This window comes from Lepidochelys kempii, chromosome 1 (genome assembly GCF_965140285.1).
Source record: "Lepidochelys kempii isolate rLepKem1 chromosome 1, rLepKem1.hap1, whole genome shotgun sequence".
NCBI lineage: Eukaryota > Metazoa > Chordata > Testudines > Cheloniidae > Lepidochelys > Lepidochelys kempii.
In genome coordinates this window covers 280,772,942-280,799,742 of record NC_136380.1, presented here as the reverse complement: position 1 = coordinate 280,799,742, position 26,801 = coordinate 280,772,942, and the positions used below count along the sequence as shown (strand labels likewise).

At 41.4% G+C, this 26,801-nt stretch overlaps 1 protein-coding gene across 8 annotated transcripts in view; it reads left to right on the top strand.

Moving 5' to 3' along the window:
- SYT1 (synaptotagmin 1) overlaps positions 1-25,126 on the top strand; it is a 511,405-nt gene extending 486,279 nt beyond the window's left edge. For all 8 annotated transcript variants that reach the window (XM_073327692.2, XM_073327691.2, XM_073327688.2 and 5 more), the window contains 2 exons: positions 18,240-18,373; positions 22,089-25,126. In XM_073327692.2, coding sequence (XP_073183793.1) covers positions 18,240-18,373; positions 22,089-22,295 — 341 coding nt within the window. In that variant the 3' untranslated portion in view covers positions 22,296-25,126. The remainder of the gene's footprint in view (positions 1-18,239; positions 18,374-22,088) is intronic.
- Positions 25,127-26,801: the final 1,675 nt, after the last annotated feature.

Sequence of the window (26,801 nt, the reverse complement as noted above, 5' to 3'; positions counted from 1 at the left end):
TTATTATTATTTTATTTATTATTTATTTTATTTTGTATCTGTATTATGGTAGCACTTAGGAGCCCACATCATGGATCAAGACCCCATTGTGTTAGGTGCTGTACAAACAGAGAACAAAAAGATGATTCATGCCCCAAAGAGCTTACAATCTAAGTTTAAGAAGAGAGATAACAAGTTTAAGAGCGATAACAGATGGACACAGACTAGACAGGCATGGGACTATGACAAGGATAGGCAAACTTTTTGGCCCAAGGGCCACATCGGGATTGCAAAACTGTATGGAGGGCTTGGTAGGGAAGGCTGTACCTCCGCAAACAGCCTGGCCCCTGCCCCCTATCTGACCATCCCACTTCCCGCCTCCTGACTGCCCCCCTCAGAACTCTCGACCCATCCACCCCCTACCCCCGCTCCTTGTCCCCGACCGGCTCCTCCTGAAACCCCCCAAACCTAACTGCTCACCCGGGATCCCACCCCCTGCTCCCTGTCCCCTGACTGCCCTGACCGCTATCCACACCCCCGCCCCCTGACAGGTCCCCCCGGGACCCCACCCCCTGTCCAATCCTCCCCGGTCCCCTGACCGCCCCCCCCCCCGAATCTCTGCCCCATCCAACCGCTCCCTGTCCCCTGACTGCCCCCCGGGATCCCCTGCTCCTTATCCAACCTCACAGCCCCCGCCCCCTTACCATGCCGCTCAGATCAGCATGTCTGGCAGCCGCACCATTCAGCCGGAGCCAGACAAGCTGCCACACTGCCCTGCATGAGCCTCCCAGCCCCCACACGGTGGCATAGCTGCAGGAGAAGGGCTGGGGGCTAGCCTCCCTGGCCCGGAGCTCAAGGGCCAGGCAGGACGGTCCCGTGGGCTGGATGTGGCCTGCGGGCCATAGTTTGCCCACATCTGGACTATGAGGAAACAACGCTACAGTATTAGTCAACATGATAGGCTGTGCTATCAGCACACCTGCAGGCTGTTTTGTCAAGTTTTTGGTGGGCTTTACAGCTACTGAGTTTTAAGGAGGGATATGAAGGAGGATAATGACATGACTTTGTGAATATTCATGGGGCGCTCCTCCCAAGCATAGGACAGTATGGGGAAAAAAACAAAGATGCTTGTTTGAAAATTTAACAAGGGAGCAATGGAGGCTGGCATCATTAGTGAATTGGAGGTGGGAGACAACATTTCAATAATGAATGAGAGATAGGATGCAGGTGGACTGTGAAAGGTCTTGAAAGTAGCTTAACAGACAAGCATCTGATGCAATAGAAAAGAGGGAGCCAATGAAGGGATGCAAAAAGAGGGGTGATCTGGTCAAAGTGATAGGTCAATAGGAGAATGATCTACGCAGCAGCATTCTGAATGGATATGAGCGAGGCAAGACCGGAAAAAAAGATGTGGCAGTATTCGAAACATGAAATAAGAGACCAGACAGGAGTTCTAGCTGTGTGGATGGATAAGGAAGGATGTATCTGAGCGATGTTACACACAAAGAATCAGCAAGATGTAGACATAGCCTGGATGTGTCGACCTATACAGAGGTCTGAGTAGAAGATGACACCCAGGTTTCAGGTCTGAGCGACAGACAGGATGGTGATGTTATCCTCAGTGATTGAGAAAGGAGTGTGAGTAGGGGGTGATCTTCAGCGGAAAATATTAGGAGCTCTGTTTTAACATGTTGAGCTTGAGCTGACAGTTGGACATCCACAGGGTAATACAAGAGAGACAGGCCAAGATTTTAGTTTGGACAGAATGAGACAGGTCTGGAGTACAGAGGTAAATCTGAGTATAGAGATGGTAGCTGAATTTGTGTTTGTGTATGAGATTACCCAGAGACAAGGTGCAGAGGTAGAAGAGAAGGGGACCAAGGACAGAGCCCAGTGAAACCCCCCACAGAGAGTTGGAGAGAAGCAGAAGGAAGATTCTCCGAAGGACTTCTGTTGCTTCAAATTCCTGCATCAGGCTTCATCTGGCTGCATGTAGTGATTAAGAATTTCAGTCCCAGCACTTCTCAGTACTTGGTACCTAATGTTTAAGTACAACTGAAGTAAAATCTATAGATTTTAAGCATTTCCACTTGGGACTTCTCCCTTACACTGATGACACAATGAGGTAAATAGCCTGTAGGCTATCTGTTACTGGAGATGGTGCAAAAAGCATCCATAGATATGTCTTGAAGTATGATATCAAGTATTACAGCTCTGCTTTCAGACACAAAGGGCTGGATCATTTAAAAAGCATGTTCTTTAGATGAGATTTTCTATGAAGTACAAGACAGATCTCCAGTGAAAAAATTACTACACCTGTGATTACAGGAAATCTCAGTAGAAATTGAATGGCCAGATTATCAAGTGGTGTGAACTGACATTTACTTCAATAGAGCTATGCCAATTAACACCAGCTCAGTTTTTTCACTGTAATATGGGCTGTGTATCTGACCCAAAAGGATTTATTAAAAATATTAGTGACGGTTTGAAACGAAGGATTGGTGTGTGACTCACGGGTATTTAACTCAGAGGCAAAACAAAATGGAAGTAACAAGGTTTTCTTGTGTGTCCATAAGATCTGCTGGTTTCTAGCCAAGATTTAGTAGAAAGTGTGATAGAAGTGATGGGGCACTATTCTAAAGCCTACTAGTCATTTTTTATTACTACTGTTATTTATTTTGTTTCCTCAACCATTTTGCTTTACTCATTTAGCTGGAAGGCAAACACATTCCCTGTTGATTATCCCCACTCAGCCATAAGCTTTTGCTACACATTTTGATTCCTAATATGGTAGCAAGAGATTTTGTATGAGTTCCAAAGAGCTCCTCTCAGCTTGTGGAATGCAGCAAGAAAAGAATCCTGCAGAGACAAAGATCTGTGTACTTGCACTACTAAAGAACAGAAAATTGACTCTGCATACTCTAAAAGTTTGTGCTTTCATTACTCTTGAAATCACCGCTTTACACCAATGCTACACATTGTTTTCTGTTATTTTCCTGAGCAGACTTTCTTGACCACTTCAGAAATCATATTTCCAATAATTTGAGGTTTTCTTTACCAAGTCTACTCTATCTAGATGAAGTTTGTATTATACTAGCGTATAGCCTGAAAGCATGCTGCTGTCACAGTACCAGTAGATTAGTTACAGCACAAGGAATGAAATGTTAGGGGAATTGAGGAAAATTAGAGATTTCATTTTAAAAAGTATTTTAAAACATTTTAAACTTTTCAGTGCTGTGAAATATCTGCTGTCCATTCACTGGATCGGGCTAAGATCAGTTGTTTATAATCAGCTTTTGTAATGTTTATTAAGTGCTATCCAGATAATTTTCTGGCCACTTCACCAAATCCAAAAATTTTTGCTGTTTGAGCAATAACCTTGTGGGGGCCCTGTTCACTGAAGAAATTTAATCCTTTGGGACTTGGGAGTGGGGAGTTTATTTCACCCAAAATAATGAACAGTTTGTAGTAGTCTGGTTTCGGATAAATATTTCTTAAAACTATATCCTCTTTAAGCCTCTCTGTTGTTTTCCTGTTGCTATTAGCAACCTAGCTTCTGTAGAAGAGGTGTCATAAAGGCAAATGTAGTCTTTTCTGAATCTTACACTGATCACTTTTTTGTGTTTGGGGGTTTTAATTTTTGGTAATAGACCATTTGGTCTTTCTTACCGGCATCCACATATTTAAGATTCTTGCTGCCATTTGCCCTAGCTCTGGATGGACAGTAAATAATAAGAATTTAAACTATTACTGTATTGACAGGTGACAATCCCAATTCTCAGCATTCAGAGATAAAAGGCCTGATTTTCAAAGCTATTTAGGTACCTAAAGATACAGATAAATACCTAGTGGGATTTTGAAAAGTGCCTAGGCACTTTACTCCCATTGATTTCAACACAGGCACCTAAATAGAAAATTTGACCCAAATTAAATATTTCTCCATCATCATAATGTTTTCTGCCATTGTTTCTATCCTGTATCACTTACAATAAGCAGTGCCTTGACTTGGATAGATAAGACCATCCATCCTGTCCCAGCTATCATATCATTTTATTGAGCTTCAATACAAACATTTATCAGTTGTCATACCCTGCAAATAAGTGTAATAATCTCAAACAACTAGACTCAGTTTTTTAACTCTGAAATTTCAAAGGTCTTCTGAAATTCATACATGATTTATGGGTTGTTGGTTTTTTGACATAGCAGATGGTCCTTTGACTAGACTGTGTCCAGATCTTGTCTCAATAGAATGGCAAACAGAAATATGCTGAACTGCTCAAATTTAATCGAAGTAGTCAGTGAACCACAAGATCTGCCTGCCCACTTTCATACCGAATTGAATATCTGCAGTCCGAATTTGTAGCTGAAAACTATCATGTATCTTCAGGTTTCTGATGGTTTGTGTCATGTTTCACTGCCTTTTAAGCCAAAGTGAGATGCAGTAAGTGGCAAAACTGCAACATGTCAATCAAATATCTACTTGTATTGGTGAATGGTGGGAAGAATTTGAAGCATCCTGAGATACATTGGGCCACAAGGTACTGACCACATTATCAGAAACACTTTCTCCCTTTTTCTAATGATGCAGTTTGCCAGGCCTTCTTTTCTGATAACAGGAATAATGTTCTTGGTGTTGGAGTATTCTCACCTCTGTTGTTGATAGCCTTGAATGCTTTTTCTGCCTTGAATATTAGCACTGAAATACTTTTCAGAACTATTGTGTATGAGACAGAAACGTTTTCATCTTGTACCTGTCTGTAAATTGGCATTCACACATATGGTGTTATACAATAAATAACATGTTCATTCTTCCAAACAGTTTCAACAGTTGTATATATCTTTTGAGGTCTGAAGATCAGTCACATTGCAGTTGTTCAGAGAACTGAACATCATAAGTTAGCGGCTGCTAGTTTTCAAGAAGAATAACAAACAGCTCTTGAAGAGATGCACCTAAGCCCCAGATGTATCTTTGCAAGCACTTGTGTTCAAAGTCTGCCTTCAGTACATTTCAGATTTGAGTGGAGAGCGGAAAGAAGTTCGTTTTATTGTGAAACAGCAAAATTGCTTTTCACCAGATTTGAAGACGTCAACTTGTTTCTTGTTCAACTAATTTCTTGCTACCAGTTAGCACAGTTGCAATCTAAAGTTCCACTGAGACATTTTTAGGAATTGGAGCCCTGATCATTAATATTATTTAGAAGCAGAAATCATGAAGTGGGGCAAAACAGTAAATCCTGGAAGCTTAATCTCTGAATAACATCTGTGAGTTGTCTTTCACGCTTCCATTAGTATAGGTTTCAGAGTAGCAGCCGTGTTAGTCTGTATTTGCAAAAAGAAAAGGAATACTTGGGGCACCTTAGAGACTAACCAATTTATTTGAGCATAAGCATGTAGCTCACGAAAGCTTATGCTCAAAGAAACTGGTTAGTCTCTAAGGTGCCACAAGTACTCCTTTTCTTTTTCCATTAGTATAGTAAGGGACAGATTGTGGCTATAAACAACTTAGCACAATAAAGGGTAACGTGACAAGGCACTGCGTCCCACAGGGAGATACTGGGCAAGATCAAGTTGCTGGTGCGAACTGAGCCTAAACTACATCACAATCTACTAAAACTGAGGGAAGGGTGTTGCCTTGCACTAGAAAATGTGGTCAAGTTGGGTTTCTCTAGCTTGTGGTAACTAAGCCCTGTCTAAACTTGCCCACTTTTCCTAATCTGCACAGAGCCAATATCTCCAGGAGTGTCAAGGGAGTATGGGCCAAAACAGCCCTTTTCACACCTAGAAAGGGTGCAGTATGTGCTCCTCCCTGTGCCAGCCCCTCTGCCAGTTTCCAGGGCCTCCCCCTTTAAGGAGGCAACAAGAAGCACACCGGCTGCATTTGTCACTAGCCCCCACACAGGGAAGCAAAGAGTGGGGAACGTGTCCTCTATCCCTGAGAATGCAGAATTAGATGTCCATATCTTATTGCTTTAGGTTTCAAATGTAGGATTCTTGATATAAGCTTTGAGACTCTAAAGATTGCTCCTGCCTTTGTTAGCCTTATGGAAACCAGTACAAAACTGTTCACCGTGTGTTCAGAAAAGGCTGCTTAGGGAAGGGGTGTATATGTGTGTGTTGGGAGGGAGGGATCGGTTAAACAAATATTTTCTCCTGGTGTTGGTGACCTAGTTGTTTTGGCAGGCAAAAGCAACACAACAATCATTCAAATACACTGAAGACGTGGAATTTTTTTCCTTAAAGCTGTAATTGCTAGGAAAATGCAGACACTTAAAAAAACCCACATCACTGAGCTACGTGTATATATGAATTTCTCAGGTAGAAAAGGGAAGTTGTTTCAGATTGAGAAGAAGAAAAAAATGTGAGCTAGTAGGATCCTTTTTATATAAAACCATTGATGAGTAAACTGTGGTATGAAAGTCATGATACGCTCTTGAAAATAAATACCAGCTTTGATCAAGCGTAACTAGAACTGGTTTCTTGCTCAGCTGTGAAGTGTAGAGATCAGGATTCTTTGATGGTACTTGTAGTTGCAGAATCTATAAGAAGAAAACTCCAGGACTGTATTTTTTTATTCTTTCTGTACTGCAGCATTCCTACAGTATTAGATGTCATTGATTTTATATTTTTGACGTAATGATTTAAGTCATAAAACATGCCTCTTTCATGCTGTCGGATGTCAAAAGACGGCATGTTTTCCTAAGCTCAGCTAAGAAAAACATGGTCCATAAAACCACAGCAGTGGGCTTTTAAACAAAATTCTATAGCTGTTGTGCAATCTGTAGTTTTGCACATTTCTCTCCATAAAACGTACACATTAAAAGTATAAAGGTAAGGAAACCAATTATTCAGGCCTGAAAAATAATGTATGTAACTATATAGATGTGAATTTAAATTAAATGAATTACATTTTAATCACTCATACATTACTTTCCTGTTTTATCATCTCCCTGTCCTCTCTGCTTTTTCTCCAACACACTTATTTTGGATGAGGAGTACCTCATATCCAGTCATAACCATGTTTACTGAATTTGGGGAAAGAGTAGCTTGTAGGTAGAGTCATAGCACAGTAGTCTGCAGAACGGGAAGCCTTTTTCTCTGCTTCAGTCTTCTTTCCAAATACATTGCTTCCAGTTCTCTCAATTGGGGAGGAGGAGAGAGATTATTCTTAAACATTGTATCATCCTTTTTTCCTGCACTGAAAAGCAGAACCATGCTGATATGCTGTCAAGCCACAAAGCTGTAGTATGATGATGCCAGCATTAGAAGACTATCACATGAAATGTACATTTTTGCAACAGTAAATTGCTAATAAACTAATTGGACTTGTTGCTGTTGTTAATATACTTCCTTTTGATAAACGTTGTCACTCAGATTCTCTTTTCTTATCCTGTGATAATGAAAGTGTTGCCTGCCCTCAGGTCAGTTTGGGATTGGATCAGGTCTTGTTACTTCACAGCGACCTGGCTGACATTGTTTTGGTCTCAATTACTAGTTTCTGAGAATGTAGAGGGGAGTTAACTCGAGATAAAGAAAAAAATCTATCAAGTCATTTGGGGAGGCAATGCCCCTCTCAATACAGGATTATTCCCTATAGCAATATATACTTTACAATGCTTTATCCCATCCATTTCTAATCGATTCAAGTGGTGGGACCTCAACCACTTTCCAGGAGAGACTGTTCTAGTATAATACTTTATTTCCTGATATGTGTTCAATCTAAAACTTCCTTTAGTTCAGGGGTGGCCAGCCTGTGGCTCCAGAGCCACTTGAGACTCTTCAGAAGTCAATATGCGGCTCCTTGCATAGGCACCGACTCCGGGGCTGGAGCTACAGGCGCCAACTTTCCAGTGTGCCGGAAGGTGCTCACTGCTCAACCCCTGGCTCTGCCACAGGCCCTGCCCCCACTCCACCCCTTCCCGCCTCCTTCCCGGAGCCTGCCATGCCCTCGCGCCTCCCTCTCCCTCTCCAAGCCTCCTGCATGCCACGAAACAGCTGATCAGGAGGTGCAGGGAGGGAAGGGGAGGCTCTGATCTGTGGGGCTGCCAGTGGGCAGGAGGCGCTGGGAGTGGGGGAAGAGGGGAGCTGATGGAGGGCTGTTGACTTATTACTGTGGCTCTTTGGCAATGTACATTGGTAAATTCTGGCTCTTTTCAGGCTCAGGTTGGCCACCCCTGCTTTAGTTAATTTCACCCCCATTTCTCCTAGTTATATGCCCCCTTTTGACACTTTGAACAATTCCTCTCCTCAACCTTTATTGACTTTCACACAGCATCATAACCCCACTTAGTCAGTATTTGGCCAGGCTGCACGCATTTAGTTCTTCTATTCTTTCATCATGTCAGTCATTCCAGTCACAGTCACTTAATCATTTTTGTTATTTTTCTCTGAATTACTTTGTTAAATAGCTGTCCTGGTTCTGGAGAGCTCAGAACTGTACCAGTATTCCAGATGCTTCAGCAAGAAACCGTTTCTGTGGTTTCTGCCGCCTCCGCTTATGCATCCCAAAACTAACTAATTTCATTTTAGGACTTTTCTGTGTTGCACATCTCACACATACACACACACCCACACACACACACACACACACACACATGCACGCACCATGCACACACCACACCCACACTGTGCAATGGATTAATATTCCGCAAATATGTTAGAAACTTTTTTCCCATTGGCTTCCTGATATTTCTAACCTTTCCAAGCCCCTTTGTATTCTCTCTCTGTTCTGCTCATATTTGGTCTACCACCTAATTTAATAATATCTGTGAACGTAACTAATGTCCTGTTTAGCCCTTCTTCTTCCATAGCATTAATCATTATCATTAAAATGTTAACTAAAACCATGCCCAGCACCGATCCCGGCAGCACCCTATTGAACCTCTTGTTCCAGCTTGATAGATTGCCACTTCCCTCTGTATTGAGTCTTTCAGCTAGAAATCAGTCCCTGTGATACTGTTTATAGCCACACAATTTGAATTCATGTATTGAGAAAGATTCCATTAAAGATAATGTGTAGGTTTGAGTTGTACCCACTAGTTCATGCTCGCCATCATTTAGTGTCACATCTACTGCAGCTAGATTATTATTACCTGCACTGCTTGTGGTTTTGCATAGTCTCAAAGTATAATACCATTCCTTTCTATTTTTGTTGTTGCTGTTTGTTGTTGCCTAAAATTGAAGGATTGCTACCTCTTCTTACCCAAACTAGAAGCACATGCTGGATATTTTTAAAGCCTGATCAACAAGCAGCACTGCCCCCTTTGAACTGAGTAAGCTGGTACCCCATCTGATGCAATGGAAACAGGTTTACTGCTTTGCAGTTCGGAATTTCATTTGTAATCAAAGTGCTTAATTCAGTCGCTTTACTATTGCAGCAGGGCATTTAGTTTTGGCTCAGGATTAAAACATAAGGCATGTTTTGCTGCTGGGTTCAGCCCAAATTTACTGTGCTTTCTAAAACAATTTGTTTTGCATAGCTGAAGCTAGGTTGAAATGGCTGCCAGTATTCAAGTGAGACAGATCAATTGCCCATTCTTTGGCAGTAAACTTTACCTCCAGCTCATAAGCACTAAGCTGTGCAGTTTTTAACTAAGTTTGGGGGCAGGGGTTGTTTTGGGATGGTTTTTATTTTTTTTTTTTTCATTTAATGCATCTTTCCCCATCTGGAGTTCTAACATTTTTTGTACAATTCTGGTTGGAGACCACTGTGGATGGAATTACAGCCTCAGCTTCTGTCTAAATAGCCCTCAGGCCACTCTGAACAATTCTGTTTCTACTGTCTGCTTTACATGGTTAGCAATCCCAGCCTGGAATTCTCAGATGAATAAATCATTGGCTCTTTGTCAGTTTTCCTCCTTCGCCTCAATGTTCTCTGATTCTCTGGATTCAGCGTTTTAAGACCAACTTCATATTCATTTAATTGTACAACAGTGAAAGGTTATTATTTTTGAATCATGTTTGACTTCTTTCCCCATTTTAACTTCCTTTGCTGCATAGAGGCTATTGTTAGTACTTACAGGGCTGGATTCACAAAGAAACTTAAAGATGGTGCTGCTGAATAAATTGTAGGTGCCTAGAAAATCGCTGAAACTGACAAAGCTTGAGTTAGGCTTTTAGGCTCTCTATTCAATGAATGGGGAGATATACACCTTAGACTGGGATTCACAAAAAGTCACTAAGCTAGCCCACAGGAGACGCCAAGCTGAGGGATGTGTGCTCAGCTCTTTCTCTCCCCCTCCCTCCCCCCGCTTCAGATCCAGGCCCAAGTCCAGGCTGCACAGAGGCGCCTTCCTCTGCTTGGGATTCTCAGCTGCAAACCCTCTCTTGAAGTTAGGTGCCTATGCTGTTCTTGCAAAGGAGAAGGAGGGGCAGCTCTCTCATCACTTTTAGCCCAGTGGTTGTGGTACTCACCTGAGATGTGGGAAATTCCTGGTTCAAGTCCCCCCTCTGCCTAAAGGGAGAAGGTTTTTGGACAGGGATCTACCACCCCTCAGGTGAGTGCTCTGATATGAATAGGGCCCTACCAAATTCATGGACATGAAAAACACATCATGGACCATGAAATCTGATCTCCCCTGTGATATCTGTGTATTGTAGGGGAAGGGCAGGGCTGGGGCGCCCCAGCCGAGGGCTCCTACCCTCTGCCGGGCTCCAGCTGCTAATCCTGGCCACGCTGGGGAGGGACAGAACTTCCTCTTCTCTTGCAGGGGCCACTCACGGGGACAGGTCAAGCCCACCTCTGGGAACCTTCCCCAGCTGCAGGAAGCTCTGCAGCCGCTGGCTGGGAGCCCAGCTCTGAAGGCAGCGCAGAAGTGAGCATGGCACACCTTCCCATGCTTTCGCTCTCTGCCTCTCGCCCAAGGACTCTTTCGTTATTTATTCACAGTGGAACAACTTCAACAGCTTTCCTCTCCTCCTCTTCCACCCCATTAGCCATTTTGTGCGAGGTCACCTATAGGGGCTTGCTTCAGTAGGCGAGGTCTGAGCATGCTTACCAGATCAGCCTCCATAGATGAGTTAGACGGAGGGACACCTATCTGTCCCTTGTTTGTGCATTGCACTGAGGCTTATGCGTCTAGATACGGAGTAAGGGGCTGCAGTATACATGCACAGAGGCAGAAACATAGATGCCTGGCAAACTTCTACTTCAAAAATTAGGTACCAAGCAAATTTAAGCAAGTTTAGAGGGATTAGTAGCAGCTGAGCAGGTGGTTTGTGAATCCCCATGGACCTGATTCTGGAATGTAGACACCTGAAGAGGCATTTAGGCATCTAAGTCTCTTTGTGAATGTAGCCTATAAATGTGAATTCCCTGTAGTATAAACAAGGCCTTGCTATTGAAAAAGTTTCACAACTCTGTGAGAAAGATGTTTAATTTTCCTGGAAACACATTTATAAAATGCTTCATCTCAAAATTCAACACTCTGTGGGCTCCTCCTTTAAGGGTCTTTTTTAAAGATATGTAAAGAAGTAGGAGTCTGTCAAGATACGTAAAAATATAGACCTCATGGGCAACAAATTCCAAGGCCTGGCCATGCTGCATCTGGTTCAGGCCTCAAAGGAGGGGCTGTAAGCAAGCACCGACCTGGTCTCTGACAGAAGGTAGAGCAGCCTTGAGCAACCCAGTTGCATATGATGCTCAAGGGCCATTCTGGCAGCCTTAGACTAACCTGATCAATGACTCTTTACCCCGGCCCCGGCCACTATCCCACGGGGTGACATAAGGCCAGCTTTCAGGAACTCCCCTCTGTAGCAGAATCTCCAGCATGCTGGTTAGGCTGGCTTTAAAGGCCGCACTGTATTGCTGGGGCCATGGGAAATCACCACAGAATCAGGGTGCTAAAATGGGCACGTTTGCAGCCCATCCTTTCCCACCCCCAGCTGAACCTAGAAGATACTGGGCATCTCTCAAGATCTGGCTCAAGTGATAACCCTCAAGTGAATTATGCTGTTATGGAAATTGTGATGATGTCCCAATCAAAGAACTCCTAACAGTGGCTGAGGAATAAACATTAAGCACCAAATAAACTCCAAGGACTCAACAATCCCATTTTCATGCAAATATTGTTGGCAAGAAAAAACAAACAAACTATATTTTATGCCAAAAGAATTGTTTCTAATTAGAAGGTTTTTCAGTGTTTTCCTTGAGAAGTCAGCTGCTCTTAAAAGATAACACTACATCTTGCTCATTTGTGGAGAAATGTAGAAGGCACAGCAGCATGAGTTAATGAATATAAATCATAACTTTTATGAAATCTAGAATGCAGCACAGAATTTGTACTGATTCTTAGCCGTTGTGCCATATATTGCTGCTTCCCCGGAGAGTTCAATCTTTCACCCTCTGGCTTTCCTTCCAGGTCCAAGGCTTTCCTTTCGTCTAAAGCATATTGTTTTAGACAACCCATGCATGTGATCACTCAACACTCATTAGAGGTTAGTTCTGAGGCCTTAATTATCCTCTCCCACACACAAATACACAGAAGGAGAAAAGTTAAGGCAAATTATCCATGGCTTGAAAGCCACACGCATCATATTGACTCATCCCCTCTCACAAGGGAGGGAATTGTGTGCCCAAGGAGAGAGGTTTCAGAGTAGCAGCCGTGTTAGTCTGTATTCGCAAAAAGAAAAGGAGTACTTGTGGCACCTTAGAGACTAACCAATTTATCAGAGCATAAGCTTTCGTGAGCTACAGCTCACTTCATCAGAAGCTGGTTAATCTCCAAGGAGAGAGGATGTCCCAAGATCCATGGGAAAATCCAGCCATGGTAAGGCAGCCACATGGAGGGCTTGCCCTGCTGTGCTTCTCTCTCAGGAGTTATGCTGCAATTCTAACGCTATGTTTCTGCCAAATTACCAGTTTTAATTGCCAAGTATTATCTGACTTATATTATTTTGACATGTGAAATTTTATGATTATGCAACTGCATTTATTACTAGATTAGTCTGGCTTGGTTTTTCCTTTTTTAATAAGCATGCTGGCTCACTCAAGACTTACGGAATTTGGGAGGTTGGGGGGTGTTTTTTTTTCTGATCTCCACTCAGGCTGGTGCAGATTTATTTATTTTTTAAACAATCATACACACTCCTAGGAAAGTAGTCACTCTTGTAATCAGTTTCCAGTGTTTTCACCTACAGCATTTTCCAAATTTGTCAACTTTCTATCTGCTAGCTTTTCATACTTTGATTAGATTACCACAGAACAGAGGCCTGACAAATGTTGATCAAAGATCAGCACTATTTTTATAAAAAGAAAAGGGCTTGTGGCACCTTAGAGACTAACAAATTTATTTGGGCATAAGCTTTCGTGAGCTACTGCTCACTTCATTGGATGCATTCAGTGGAAAATACAGTGGGGAGATTTGGAAATTCATGAGTTCTATAAATTCTGTTCTTTCTGAAGGAAAATAATACTGATTTTTCATTTAAGACTAATCACCTACAACTTGATTTTCATCTTAAAATCCGCAACAAAGGCTCTCCAGCTCCATATTTTGTTTGTCAGAATATTTTTATTTCCATTTTGTTGCGCTCTACAGACTCTATCTTGACCTTGAATTTTAGATGTTGCCAACAGAGATGATTGACTGATACATGCCATTTTCTGTGATACACATTATTTTCACTTGAACGTCACATACATCATTGTTTTTTCTTATCTAACAAATTAAATACACCCAGGCCACAAAGTGGTGGTGATCTGGGTATTAGTTGGAATGATTCTGGTATTTTAGCAGCACTGACTCTAAAGTCAATAACAGTGTGTTTACCTCGTAGTTGAGACTACTTCAACTTCTATTTCAGAGGAAGCACAGATCTTTTAGTTTCCTTTAAATAACATCCTGATATTTTTAAGGTAAACTGCAACAAAGCAGAGGATGTCAGGTTGGCACCCCAATGCTTTAAAAGCTGCCTTGTTAGCCTCCCTTGAGATATTTTTGTAAAACCCACGATGCACAATTTGAGTGAAGATTTTTACAGCTTTTTTGCACATGTGAATAGAATGTTAATGAGAGAGCAACTGAAGTAGAAGCAACTAGTATTTAATCCCACAGTCCTCTTAATAGGAAGTTAGCAGGGGAGCATGGCCAGTCCTATCCACCATGGAGCCCTATCAGAGGAGTACCTGTGGAGTTCCACACATACAGTCCTTCCTCTTTCACATGGACCAGGGGAGAGCCACAACAGAAGACTGCCTCATTGTGGAGGTAATCTGGGCCCCTGTCTCAGTTTGATTCCAAGTAGTTCACTCTGCCTTGTGAGTTGTGTGTACATTCATGCTGTACAATTTTGGTTCTTGTCCATTGTGCTCAGGTCTGTCACCCATACTCATGTTGAGATCACCTTACTCAGTTAGACTATTCACATATAAGGTATACTCAACATGAGGAATGCTGGCAGAATTGAGCCTTTGGTAAAACTAGAAAGTATACATGTCTTCACTAAACTTTATCATTGAAAATCACTTGCAATATTTTTCTGTGACTTTTCAGATAAAGAACAGTCTATCATCATTATTTTTACTCTGTTATCCTGTGTTCTTGCAATGGTTTGCTTCAGGCAGTTCAATTTCTGTTAGTTTGTGGAAGAGAGATTCTTTTTTAAAATGGATATCTTTATTTTATTTTTTTAATTGAAAAATCCTTTCCTTTAAATCCTTACATATTCTTTGTCATGCTTTGCTCAAGAGGGATGATCCCACAATCTAAAGGAAATATTTTTAATTATAAATGTGTGATACAATCTTTCTTTGCTAGTAGTTATAAAATTTGTTGAATTATGTAATGATGTAAGGCTTTTTTTTTCTTTTTTTCCCTAGAATAAGCAGGGGAAACAACAAAGTAATAACCTTCAGTGTTATTATTAGCCAGGATGGGCAGGGATGGTGTCCCTAGCCTCTGTTTTCCAGAAGCTGGGACTGGGTGACAGGGCATGGATCACTTGATGATTACCTGTTCTGTTCATTCCCTCTGGGGAACCTGGCACCAACCACAGTCGGAAGACAGGATACTGGGCTAGATGGACCTTTGGTCTGACCCAGTATAGCCTTTCTTATGTTCTTATGTATGCCTTACTGGTTGAAATTTTATTATTAATTTAAGTTCTAACACCATGCTTCTCTGTAGCAGTTTGTAGCCTTCTAAGGTGAATGGCTACTTCAGGTTACATGCAGTGTTGTTGTAATCGTGTTGGTCCCAAGGTATTAGAGAGACAAGTTGGGTGACGTTATATCTTTCATTGGGCCAACTTCTGGTGGTAAGAGAGACAAGCTTTCAAGCTACACAGAGCTCTACTTCAGGTCTAGGAAAGGTACTCGGGGCATGTCTACACTTACTTAAAACACTGCATCAGCACAGCTGCGCCACTGTAGCTCTTTAATGAAGATGCCCTATGCCGACTGGAGAGAGCTTTCTCATCGACATTGTTAATCCACCTCCCTGAGAGGTGGTAGCTGTGTTGGCAGGAGAAGCTCTCCTGTCAGCATAGGCCTGATCTACACAGGGGGTTAGGTTAGTATAACTACATTGCTCAGGAGTGTGGATTTTTCACACCCTGGAGCAATGTACTTATACTGATATAGGTCTGTCATGTAGACCAGACCTCAGAGTGTCACAACTAAATACAAGGTGGAACAGATTGTTTAGCACAAATAGTTAGCACGTATTCTAAGAGACCAGTGAAGGTGAAATGGTTAACATCCCTGTAGCCCAAGGACAAAATAAGGCATTAGTGGGTTACAGTTTGTTGTAATAAACCATAACAATGTGTAACTCACTAAACCTCCCTTTGTCCTATGACTACAGAGGTATTAATGGGCCACTTCACCTTTTAGGTGGCTTGCTGCCTAGTGGAATCCATAGCCCCAAGTTAGTCACCTAGGTTCCCTGTACCTTGTCTGGGGAGAGTTAGGAGCATAAGAATGAGATTCACAGAGGCCAGCAAGCTGAGCAGAAAGCTGTTAATGCTAGGGAATGCTGAAGAGAGGTGTGTGGCCTAAGCCCAACCCTCTGAGTGATTTAGGTGCCTAAATCTAGGCTTGAGGGAAGATCCTGCCTCTGCCCAGATTCACAGCCATTAACCCTCTCCTGGAGTTAGGCACTTAAGAAGGTTTTTGAAAGACACAACTTTGGTACTGCTGCTGCTGTGGTGGTGGCAGCTGCTGCTTTGGACCTCCCTCCTGCCCCCTTATAATCTTTATCCTAGTGGTTAGAGCACTCACCAGGCGGAGGGAGACCCGTGTTCAAATCACTCCTCTTCCTGATGTGAAAAAGAAATTTGAACTTGGCTCTCCCACCTCTCATGAGAGTTCCCCAAGCACTGGGATATTCTGGGGTGAGGTCTCTCTCAATCTTTCTTTTTCAAACCAAGCCACTACATGCAAATAATTAAGTATGTATTGGGCCAGAGAGAGAGAGTGAGAAAAAGTGACTCTATAGGCCAGCAGTTAGTGGCATTTAGGCTCCTAAGTCTCTATGAAACTAGTCCTTTGCTTTTGTGATTTTTTTCACACACCCTAAACTTCTTTACCACTGTTTTCCAACCAGTACGGATGCTGAAATGGTCTTTTATTTCAAACCAGCTTTACACTTTACACTTAGCAAAACCGACAATCTAGACCACTTCTTTCAGAGAGCAGAGAACCATCGGCTTTACACCATCAAATCCCTAAAAGCACAGGTGCTAAACCCAGTGTTGAGGCTGCAGGGGCAATAACTCTTCTACTGAGAAACAGCCAGGAGAGTTTTAAAGCTTTTCACACAATACTTCCTTATTGTAGGAGGATGCAATTATTCCCAGATTCTTCAGGCACCAATTCCATTGGACAGTCCTGAAAGATTGTGTACTCATAGTAAAGATAAGGAAATTTAACAACAAAGTGTTCACTGGTTTCCCTCCCTCTCCCTGCTTTCATAGAAGGGAGCGATGCTCTCTTTGATAGAAATAATTTAATAAGAACCTTCATGCAAGATATGCCAAGAGCGACTTCCAACTAGCAGGCATTTGGCACAGATCCTGTTACTTTGCCCTAGGAGAGGCTTCCTTGTGGCTTACATTGCAGAATTGCTATCTAAAGCCACAAAGGTTGTTAGTCAAGTCATGGCTGCAGTAACGTACAGGACATTACAGTGAGCCTGATTCTCTCTACCACTCAGTGCTTTAATTGTGCATGGGTGTAAAACATGTGACTTAGTGAAGTTACTCCTGATTTACACTGGCACGAGAGGAGAACTGGGTCCAGTAAGTCCATTCTCTGAATGAGGAAAAGGATCTACTAAGCGCTCAGTTGCACATGTCCTAAGCAGGCACAATTCCCTTTGACGTTCTAGGCACCAAGATATCCTTTCAAAGCAGTCACTTCCTTGGGAGTTGAGCTTGTGCAAGGAGTCTGTGATTAGGTGATCAATCTGTTCGTACAGTACTCATACAAACTCATGAACAATGAGAATTCAGCAGAGAGTAACAATGCTTAGTTATATATGTCTGTGTCTGTAAAGAGGGCAGTAGTCCCCTACCACTATGTAATCTAGCTGCTTCCACAGACAATCAAACCCAGTGCACATGGGAGTTCAGGGGAGCAAGAAGACCAGCACGTGCGGGGAGATTGGGATAGAACTACTATGCAGAGTTAGAGTGGCTGGGACTGTCTTCCCAGATCATTATTCTCTGTGTTCTAGCAGTGCTAGATGCCAATTTCAGTGAAAGGGGTCCTATTGCGCTAGACCCTGTACAAACATGTAACAGTCCTTGGACTAAAGAGATTATGCTGCTGTGAGAGAGAGAAGTCATATACCACAGAGCAGAGTGAGGTTGGGATTTACCTCCTCCTTGGACTTTTGCGTAAGTGAATATAACAAGAACTGGTATGTACCTTATTTAGTACAGTTTGTATTCAAATGCCAGATATAGCACTTGATCAGATTTCATCTGATGTAAATACAGACTTTGTTAAAATGACCATTATTTGCTATGAACATGTTTAATTTTTCACCTAATAGTCATTTCAGGGATTACTCTCTATACGGGGTAGTCAATTATTTTTTGTCAAGGTCCAAATTTCTTGATCACGGAATAATCAAGGTCCAGACTCCAGAGAAAATAAATAAATAAATAAATAATGATAAGTAAATAAAAAGATTTCAGGGTCCATTCAAAAGCATCTGGCAGTCTGGATTTGGCTCGCAGTCCACCTGTTGACTACCCCTACAATACACATTAACTTGATTATCATTTCTTAACTACGCTTTTTCATTGTAATTATTCAGATCCCTATGTGAAAATCCATCTGATGCAGAATGGTAAGAGACTGAAGAAGAAAAAGACAACAATTAAAAAGAACACTCTGAACCCCTACTACAATGAATCGTTCAGCTTTGAGGTACCCTTCGAGCAAATCCAGGTAATGTCAAACCCTGCTTTCCCCTTCCTCTGAATTCCATTTCTCAGCCTTCATAAATATTTAACAGGGACCTTGTTAATTCTGAAGTGTGCATGCCTTCATTAGCACCTATGTGCCAACCCCGCTCTACGTTAGATGAGTGTGACTGCTTCAAGAGGGAAATGATAACATGCACGGAACTTATGAAGGGTTGATTCATCAGTGAAAAATGGATAACTGGCATTTTATGGTCAGAAGCAATGGATACCCAAAAGAAAAACCAAACAGGAAGATAGTGATAAGAGAAGAAATACACTGACAAAAATTCTAGAGATAGGAGTTAAATGAGTTTCGGCCATTTTCCCCATATCATATTCATTATTTAATTAGGCTCATTTATAGAAAAACGTATTTAAACATTATTTAAATGAATACTGTAAATGTTTCTGTGACCTTTGTGTACTTCACGTATAACATTCATTTTGATAAACTTCCACTAACATGTCAGGTAATGGAATAATGGTTATACCAGGTCCATGATCATTAAGAGCAAAGAGAAGAGAGGGATCATAGAGGCAAAGCAGAGTTGTCAAAACTAGTAGAAACAGCTCATTAGCAGCAGCAATGTGGAACGTAAAACAGGATAAGAATAACATCTTTCAACAACCTATCATAAGTTCAGATGTGTATATTTGTGAACAGTCTGCCAGTATGCATGCGCACAGAACTGTGCAAAAGAGAGAGGTGATCCTGGAGCACTGAGTTTTAAAAACAAGACTTTAGTGAACTGCTATCTTAAAAGGTGCTGAGTGGACCCCACTGGAGTGTGAAATCCTACACAGGACAAGCACAAAATAGCTGAACACTGGCAGAGCAGAATGGGGTAGCTGCCTATTAACCTCTGAGTGTGAAAGAATAGTTCAGTCTCCATGCCCTTTCAACCTCTGGTCACTCTGCTGAGGTTGCTTATACAGGTGCTTATTGCTGTTAGTGGTCTTTTATAGCAATATCCACAGACATTTGCACTGAAACCTACATTTCAAATAGGCCACCAATCAGCGACCAGATGGCAATGATTTTCAGTCACTAATTAAGCCGTGTAGATTTGAACCAGTGACCAGAAGATGAAACTCATTTCATGATCAGTCCTCTGAGCCCTCCATTCCCACCCCCTCAAGGCCACATCACTGTTTGTACTGTATCCATCCTTGGCGGGTATGACAATAAAAAAAAACCATTCCGCTAGTCATTAGGCTAATGGTTCCCGGTAACATCAGGCATTTTATTTTTTACCATAATAAGAACTTTAAACAGTCTTACACTAAGATAAAGCCAATACACTCTAGGGCAATGATCGTACCCTGCATCTAATACATAAATGTCCATTTGGGGCTATCATTGACAATAAAAGCAAATACACTGCAAGCAACATTACGTTGTAAGACATCATTCTGGCTTCTAGAAATAGAAGCATGAAAGATATTGCATTTTATCATAAATGGTCTTAAGGAAGAGAGTCTGAGTTTGATGTGCACTTCTGTCATAAATGATTATGTAAATACTTACATGCCTGGAGCTGTCATATCCTCCTTTGGCTCATTAATTTGTGCACGCTGTCATGGGAAGGGGCTACAAAGAGTCATTATGACTCAGCCCTTGTAGCCTTTACTCACAGGAGTAATCCCATTAATAGTAGTGGAACTCCTACTGCAAGTAAGGACTGCAGGATCTGGCCTTTTTAGAATAAAAGGTTGACTGACCCCTTGGCACCAAAAATATTTTTCTGTGTAAATTACGTTTTCCCGCAATTCATAAAACCTACCTGGAGAAACAAATCCCAGTCTGTCATGAATCCAGGAGCTGTGTACATTTATAATAGCATGAAGCAGAGTCAGGAAAACTGTCATAGATTCATCCTTTAAAATGAAAGTCTCGAAGGGAAAGTGTGTACAGTTAAGTCAAATCAGCCTGAGGCTGTTTCATCTCAGATGCTATTGAGGAAAACCCAGTTTCACTAGGGGAATAAGTTATGTTTGTGCTATTCAGACATATAGTAAGGACCAAATGAGCACACACGCACTTACTAATGCACAACACAGACACCTGAGATTCACTTAGACTGGGCCATATGGCAGGCAATACATAAGATGGTATAATATCCAATCTCCTTCCAACCTCCTCAGCATGTAGATTACATTAGCCTGACTTGCCTTAGACTCTCATGCGCCTAAATGTAATTTACACCCTTATGTAACAACTCTGAATTTGGTCTCCCGAGTCTACATTGCTGTAACTAACATGCTGGAGGGCTAGGAAAGAGGCCTGGAACACGAAATGCAACGAACAAATAGGCGAGTCTAAGAAGTTGTAAATTACACTTCTGAATCTGATCTTCTGAGTTTGTGGGTGTAACCTACACAGTGGGGAGGATATAAGTTACACCCACAAACTCAGAAGTCAATACCTCTTTAGACTCACAGCTCAAGTTAGCCCTACAAGCCTATGCCAGTCTAATCATCTTTCCACAAAAACCACAAGTTCCGCTTTTTTTTAAAAAAAATATTGCTTCAGAGCCCATTTGAATAAGAAATTTGATTAGAGGAAAGCTGTGGGAGGGGCTTTGGCTCAGGACCCAGCTACAGTAGCTTTCTTGGAACATGCTGTTTGTTGTCCTGCTTTGGTGACCTGGCTTCTGTTCCCGGCTCAGCCACTGACCAACCTTGGAGAAACTGGGGCACAGAGAGGAGTAAATGACTTGCCCATCTGTAAAATGAGGATAATGATGCTTACTTCCTTTGTAATGCACTTTAAAGTTTACTGATGAAGTGTACTATATAAGAGCTAAGTAGCATTATTATTGACTTCCAAGGCGGGTGCGAAAGCCCATTCCATAGGTAGATAAAGTGCACAGTAGTCACTTCACATGCTCTGTTGCTGCCGGCAAAAAACAGTAGCACTCTGACTCCTATGTAATTCTGTTTGTTGGGATTTCACATCAGAAGCCCAAATAAAAAGGAGAGAATAAACAGCTGTGTTTTGTCTCTGTGCGTGGGTTCCTTCTCTGGAGGGTTGTACTTTTGCAGTCCTGTTTCCTGTCGGAGCTAATTAAGATAATAAAAAATTTGCATGTGGTTTTGAAGATCTATCTCATAGTGGGCCAAAAAAAAATAAATAACAAAAGGTATGCCCATACCTGGCTATCGTATTTTACTTCACACACACCTGATCCCTACTCACATGGGTCCTTTCAGCCAACCACTGCTTTCTTTTTGAATCTTTCCAAAGTCCATATCTTCAAACATGTAGAAACAGGAGCTACATCATCTTATGATGCTTTAAATTAGTGTAGACCCAGATGGGAGGGTGCAGCCCTCTTGGTGTGGCAGGGTGGAAGACCCACCCTACACACTGGCTGTGTGTCCAAGATATGGGGAGCACAAGGAACATCTAGTGCATGACACCTCTTGAGCTGCACTGTGCATTCCTTCGCCATAACAAAGGATCTCTTCCATATAATAAGCATACCAATCAATTGACATGGCTGTTTTGATCTTGATTTCATTCATAGGAGTTTGTAACCTGTTATTTCAGACTTTGAATTCTCATATCATTCAAAATCTGCTACTACTTGTTGTGCTATCCACCCTCCCCCTTCTCACCCACAAACTCTGAATTCCAGTTCTGTACTCTGTTTACCTGCAGGTCTTGCTCATTGCTCTTTGTTATCTCCTTTTAGAAAGTGCAAGTTGTTGTGACTGTTTTGGACTATGACAAGATTGGCAAGAATGATGCTATCGGGAAAGTCTTTGTGGGCTACAACAGCACTGGTGCAGAGCTACGACACTGGTCAGACATGCTGGCCAACCCAAGGCGACCCATTGCACAGTGGCACACCTTACAGGTTGAGGAAGAGGTAGACGCCATGCTTGCAGTCAAGAAGTAAACAAAAAACAAAAGATGAAAAAGAAGCCTTTCTGCATTTGCCCACATAGTGCTCTTTAGCCAGTATCTGTAAATACCTCAGTAATATGGGTCCTTTCATTTCCAGCCATGCGTCCTAACACAGATGAGTGGTACTTAAAATCCTGTTTTGATTTGCACAACTTTTAATGTAGAGAGCCCTCTAAAGGCCTTTCATTTCACCACTGCCCCCCAGATCTACTCTTCTTTTAAGCAATATGATGTGTAGATAGAGCATGACAGAAATTATTTATTGTATCACACAGGTGTATATACCAGTATGCTGAGAATTTATTTCTAGTTTGTGTATTTGTATGTTGTAAACGTTTCCTAATCTGTGTATATCTAGATGTTTTTAATAAGATGTTCTATTTTAAATTATGTAAATTGACTGAGATATAGGAGAGCTGATAATATATTATAGGGTAACTATTGTATCGTCTGCATTCCAGCAAAAATTCCAACTTGTAAGGCACTAGTAGTGTTACACTGACATATTAAAGGACAACTTAAATCTGAGCTTTCAAGGGAACCATTTAAAAGAACAAGATATGCCTACGCAGTACACCTTGGAGGGGTGAATCCAATTTTGTAGACTTCTTTTTCACAGGCAACTTAACATGATCTGAGCAGTTCCATGGCTGACCTCAAGGAAGCGTAGCCAATAGATCATTTTTTCTGTATATATTTAAAAAAACTGAAATCATGGCTTTACACTGACAATTGAGGAAGCAGTTCCATGGGAGATAATTTCACATAACAACAACATAGAGGAGACTGGGGGCTGGGGGGGGGGGGTGAGGGGAATTTCAGCAGTAATGAAATGCTGCATCGAACCATGAAAAGAAAAGGTAGCTCTCCATTATCACCTTTATACAAAATTAACATACTGTGAATTCCAGTTGTGATTTCACACTCTAGGATTCTAATGAGTTTGCACATTAGACTTTGTAACAAAATATTTTATTATACTAACAGATTAGAAGGGAATGCAGAATATTTTTAAGCACAGCCGTGTATGTTTATTATACAAGTTTCATGGTGAACAGACAGTATTGTAATCCCATCAAAAGAAGACAAAAATTAGCCATAGTTCTGAATGCACTTCAAAGTAAGCCAAAAGAGAACAGCTAGTGACCTTTTTTATATACTGTTTATACTTAAGTTTTAATTTGTCCTTTAAAAACAAGTGAAACAAAACAAATAAGTTCAAGAAAACTGAAGCAACCTCTTATGTATACCAGATGCTCGTTTCAGGAGGAGTTTTTAAATGTTTTCAATGTTATTATGTAGTAAATGGCACTATTATAAAGCTATTAGTCATTCCATAAGAGTCTTGAAAGACTGCTCTGTGTACCACTGTGACTGCCGTGTGTGCTTAGAAATGTAGTTTTCTCAGTGGATAGCAATCAATTTATTCCGTAGTGATCTTGTAATAATACTGCCATTCCCTTCTACTGCACTGCTGAAGGAGTGCATAGCACAAGCAGTTCTAGTTATTATGGACCAATTTAGAACTGACACGCTATGCGTAGGACAAGGATGTTATATAGATTTGGACGACCACACAGCATTTTGTCCAACACTGTGCAATATTCCACATTCCCCCCCCCAGCCCCATTTGTAGACAGTTTCATCTCATGGCTAGACAGCATATGATCTCAGATTATAGCATTTCATCCTGTCATTTTGGGCATTACATTTTATCTCACATCTCATCCTTTGAGACTCTTTATTTTAAGGACTGTGAATATATTTATAATGCTTTGAAGACTTAGTTCTTTTCAGTACCACTAAACACCAAAAAATGGGGCACAAATACACCTTTTGGAGGTGTGATTTAAAAAATAAAAAAATAAAGCTACAGCCTGAAATTATATTAAATTAAACAGGGGTGTGAGCAATGGAGTCCATGCTGAAAAATAAATTCCCCAACCCCCTCCAGATGTTATTTATGAGGGTTAAGGTGCAGCCCTACAGAATTCAGCCCATGTGTAGAAAACCAACCCAACCCTCATTAAATTGGGAAGCACAAAATGGATATGAAACCGCTATAGTCTCTCCCCACTCCAAAATATAGGAATAGCAACACCAATCATTTTTAGAGTTGTTTCTTTTGACATGAAACATGGAAAAGGTACAACTGAGGCATATTTTGAGATAACATATGTGAACGCAGGAAGTGTCAAGCTGGAATATTTTTTAAAGGACCAAACCCCATCAGAGAAAGGAACTAGGTTGACAGAGTTGCAGCAAAGAACAGGTATTCAGCTTCATGATATCCAGCTTTAAGTTGTTCATTCAAGAAATTTGCGTGTTCAAATTTGCAGGTTCAAACTGCCAGAACCGATTCAGTGTGTTAAGGTATTCTTAATGCATTCTCTTCCTATACTGCCAGACTGAATGTCACCAGAGAATTGGTTTGTAATGTACTATGACTCTCAGAGACCGAACCTGCTATATGACCAAGGTGACATTTTCATCCTCAAAGAAGCCACATGTACCTTTCTGACAAAGCTGTGTAAAGTATTAGAATCTGATGCTGTAGAAAGATCCTAGTTGCCTTTGTGTATATTTACTGCCTGCTTGAGTGTTTCTACATGTGGGTTTTCTCTGTATCTTGTAGAAATGTTTGGGGTGTTTTATCCTGCCATATTGCTCGTGACCCACGAGCTGACAACTTTAGCTGTATTTTACCTTCATTTTTGATGAGGTGGTTTATATTTTGTTTCACTTTGTGTAGTAAATCCCCCAGTAGAGCTGTCGTTAAAATAGCATACATACATATTCAATAAAAATGTTTTATTTCCTGTTGATGTCTCAGTGTTTCAACTCTTTTGATTTAAAATGAAAAAGATGTTGCTCCCTAACGTTTTTGAGCACAGTCACAGTCTGGCTTTGCTCTGATACAAGTAGACAAGTCACCAAAATCTGAAACTTAACAGCTGCCTGGTCTCTGTAAATATAAGGGCTAACTACGAAGGAAACCTAGGCACTCTAAATGTGCTCCCATTACTTTCCACCGGTCAAGGGCAATAAATTGTTTTCACAGCTCAAGTACTGTTTTCCCAAGTAGTTTGAAGTTCTGAGTGTTTATTGGTGTCTATATTATGATTTAGAACTCATACTGTCCCATCACGAGATGCATTATCTTCTATACCGAGCCAGAAGTAAACCCACCCAGCCGGCTTCTATCCATTTACTTTGTGTTAAAATGACAAACATCAGAAAAAATACTCATCTTTTTATTTACTTTCCACTCCAAATAGTGAGGTACTTGACTGAAATATCTGGAGAAACATGTCTAGTGGCAACTCAAAGCACAGAGAAAGAGCTCAGGATTTAAGTAACTCCTTCCAAGAAGAATGGTAAAAAATGAAGTACGTTTTTAAAGGCATTTAATTTAACATTTACAAATATTTATCACCCTGTAGGATCCCACCTACTGTCATTTCTTTCCTGTTCTCAGACAAGGAGATAACTGTTTTGTTGGATCTCCCACAGCGGTAACTGTTGATAAATATCTTTTAGCAGCAACCTGTGACTGTATTGCACCACTGTTTACCAAGAAGTATAGTATCAGAGGGGTAGCCGTGTTAGTCTGTACCCACAAAAACAATGAGGAGTCCAGTGGCACCTTAAAGACTAACAGATTTATTTGGGCATAAGCTTTTGTTCAAGAAGTATAGCTTGTTTTCAAATTTGTTTTTGTAACTTTTTTTCAGTTTTTACACATCCCAGATTATTTTGTTTTATGAGTTATACTGTCATCACGTAATCCTTATTTCATTTACATTCAGGGATAAGGGTAGTTTTCCGTGCTCCTCTTTACTGTCCGAATAGCATTTGCACAGTACAATGTGCTAGGCTGGTTCCCTCTCTCCTCCAGGCCTTGATTCATCCCTATTCAGTAGAGCACTTATGTCAAAGAGAAATTAAGCACATGCTTAAGTATTTTGTTCAACAGGGACAGACTTAAGAAGATGCTTAAAAGCTTTGCTAAATATGGGGCTCTAATGCTGCCCTTTCTAAGAATAAATGACAGCCTTACAGTCAGCATTTAAGGCCAGATCAGCTAATCTGACCTCCATAAAGCACAGGCCACCAATACCGCCCAGCACCAACACACCGAACCCAGCAACTGAAAATTAGACCAAGTCTTCCAGCCCACAGGAGCCTCGACTGTTATGTGCCACAGGCAAGGAACAAAAGGAACAAAAACATTAAATGACAGGTAATTCTGGCAAGTGGTCCCAACCCACATGCTGCAGTGAAAGGTGAAGAAGCTGACCACAGGAAAATTCCTTCTGGATCCCCCACATATGATGAGCAGTTAGACCCTGAACACATCACCAAGCACCAACCAGCCATATACCTGACAGACAGAGAATGCTCGCTGTCACCGAAGAGCCCTGGTCCATCCGTCCCAATGTTCCATCACCAGCCGTGGACATCCCTGATGCTGCAGAGAAAGATTTTTTTAAACTGA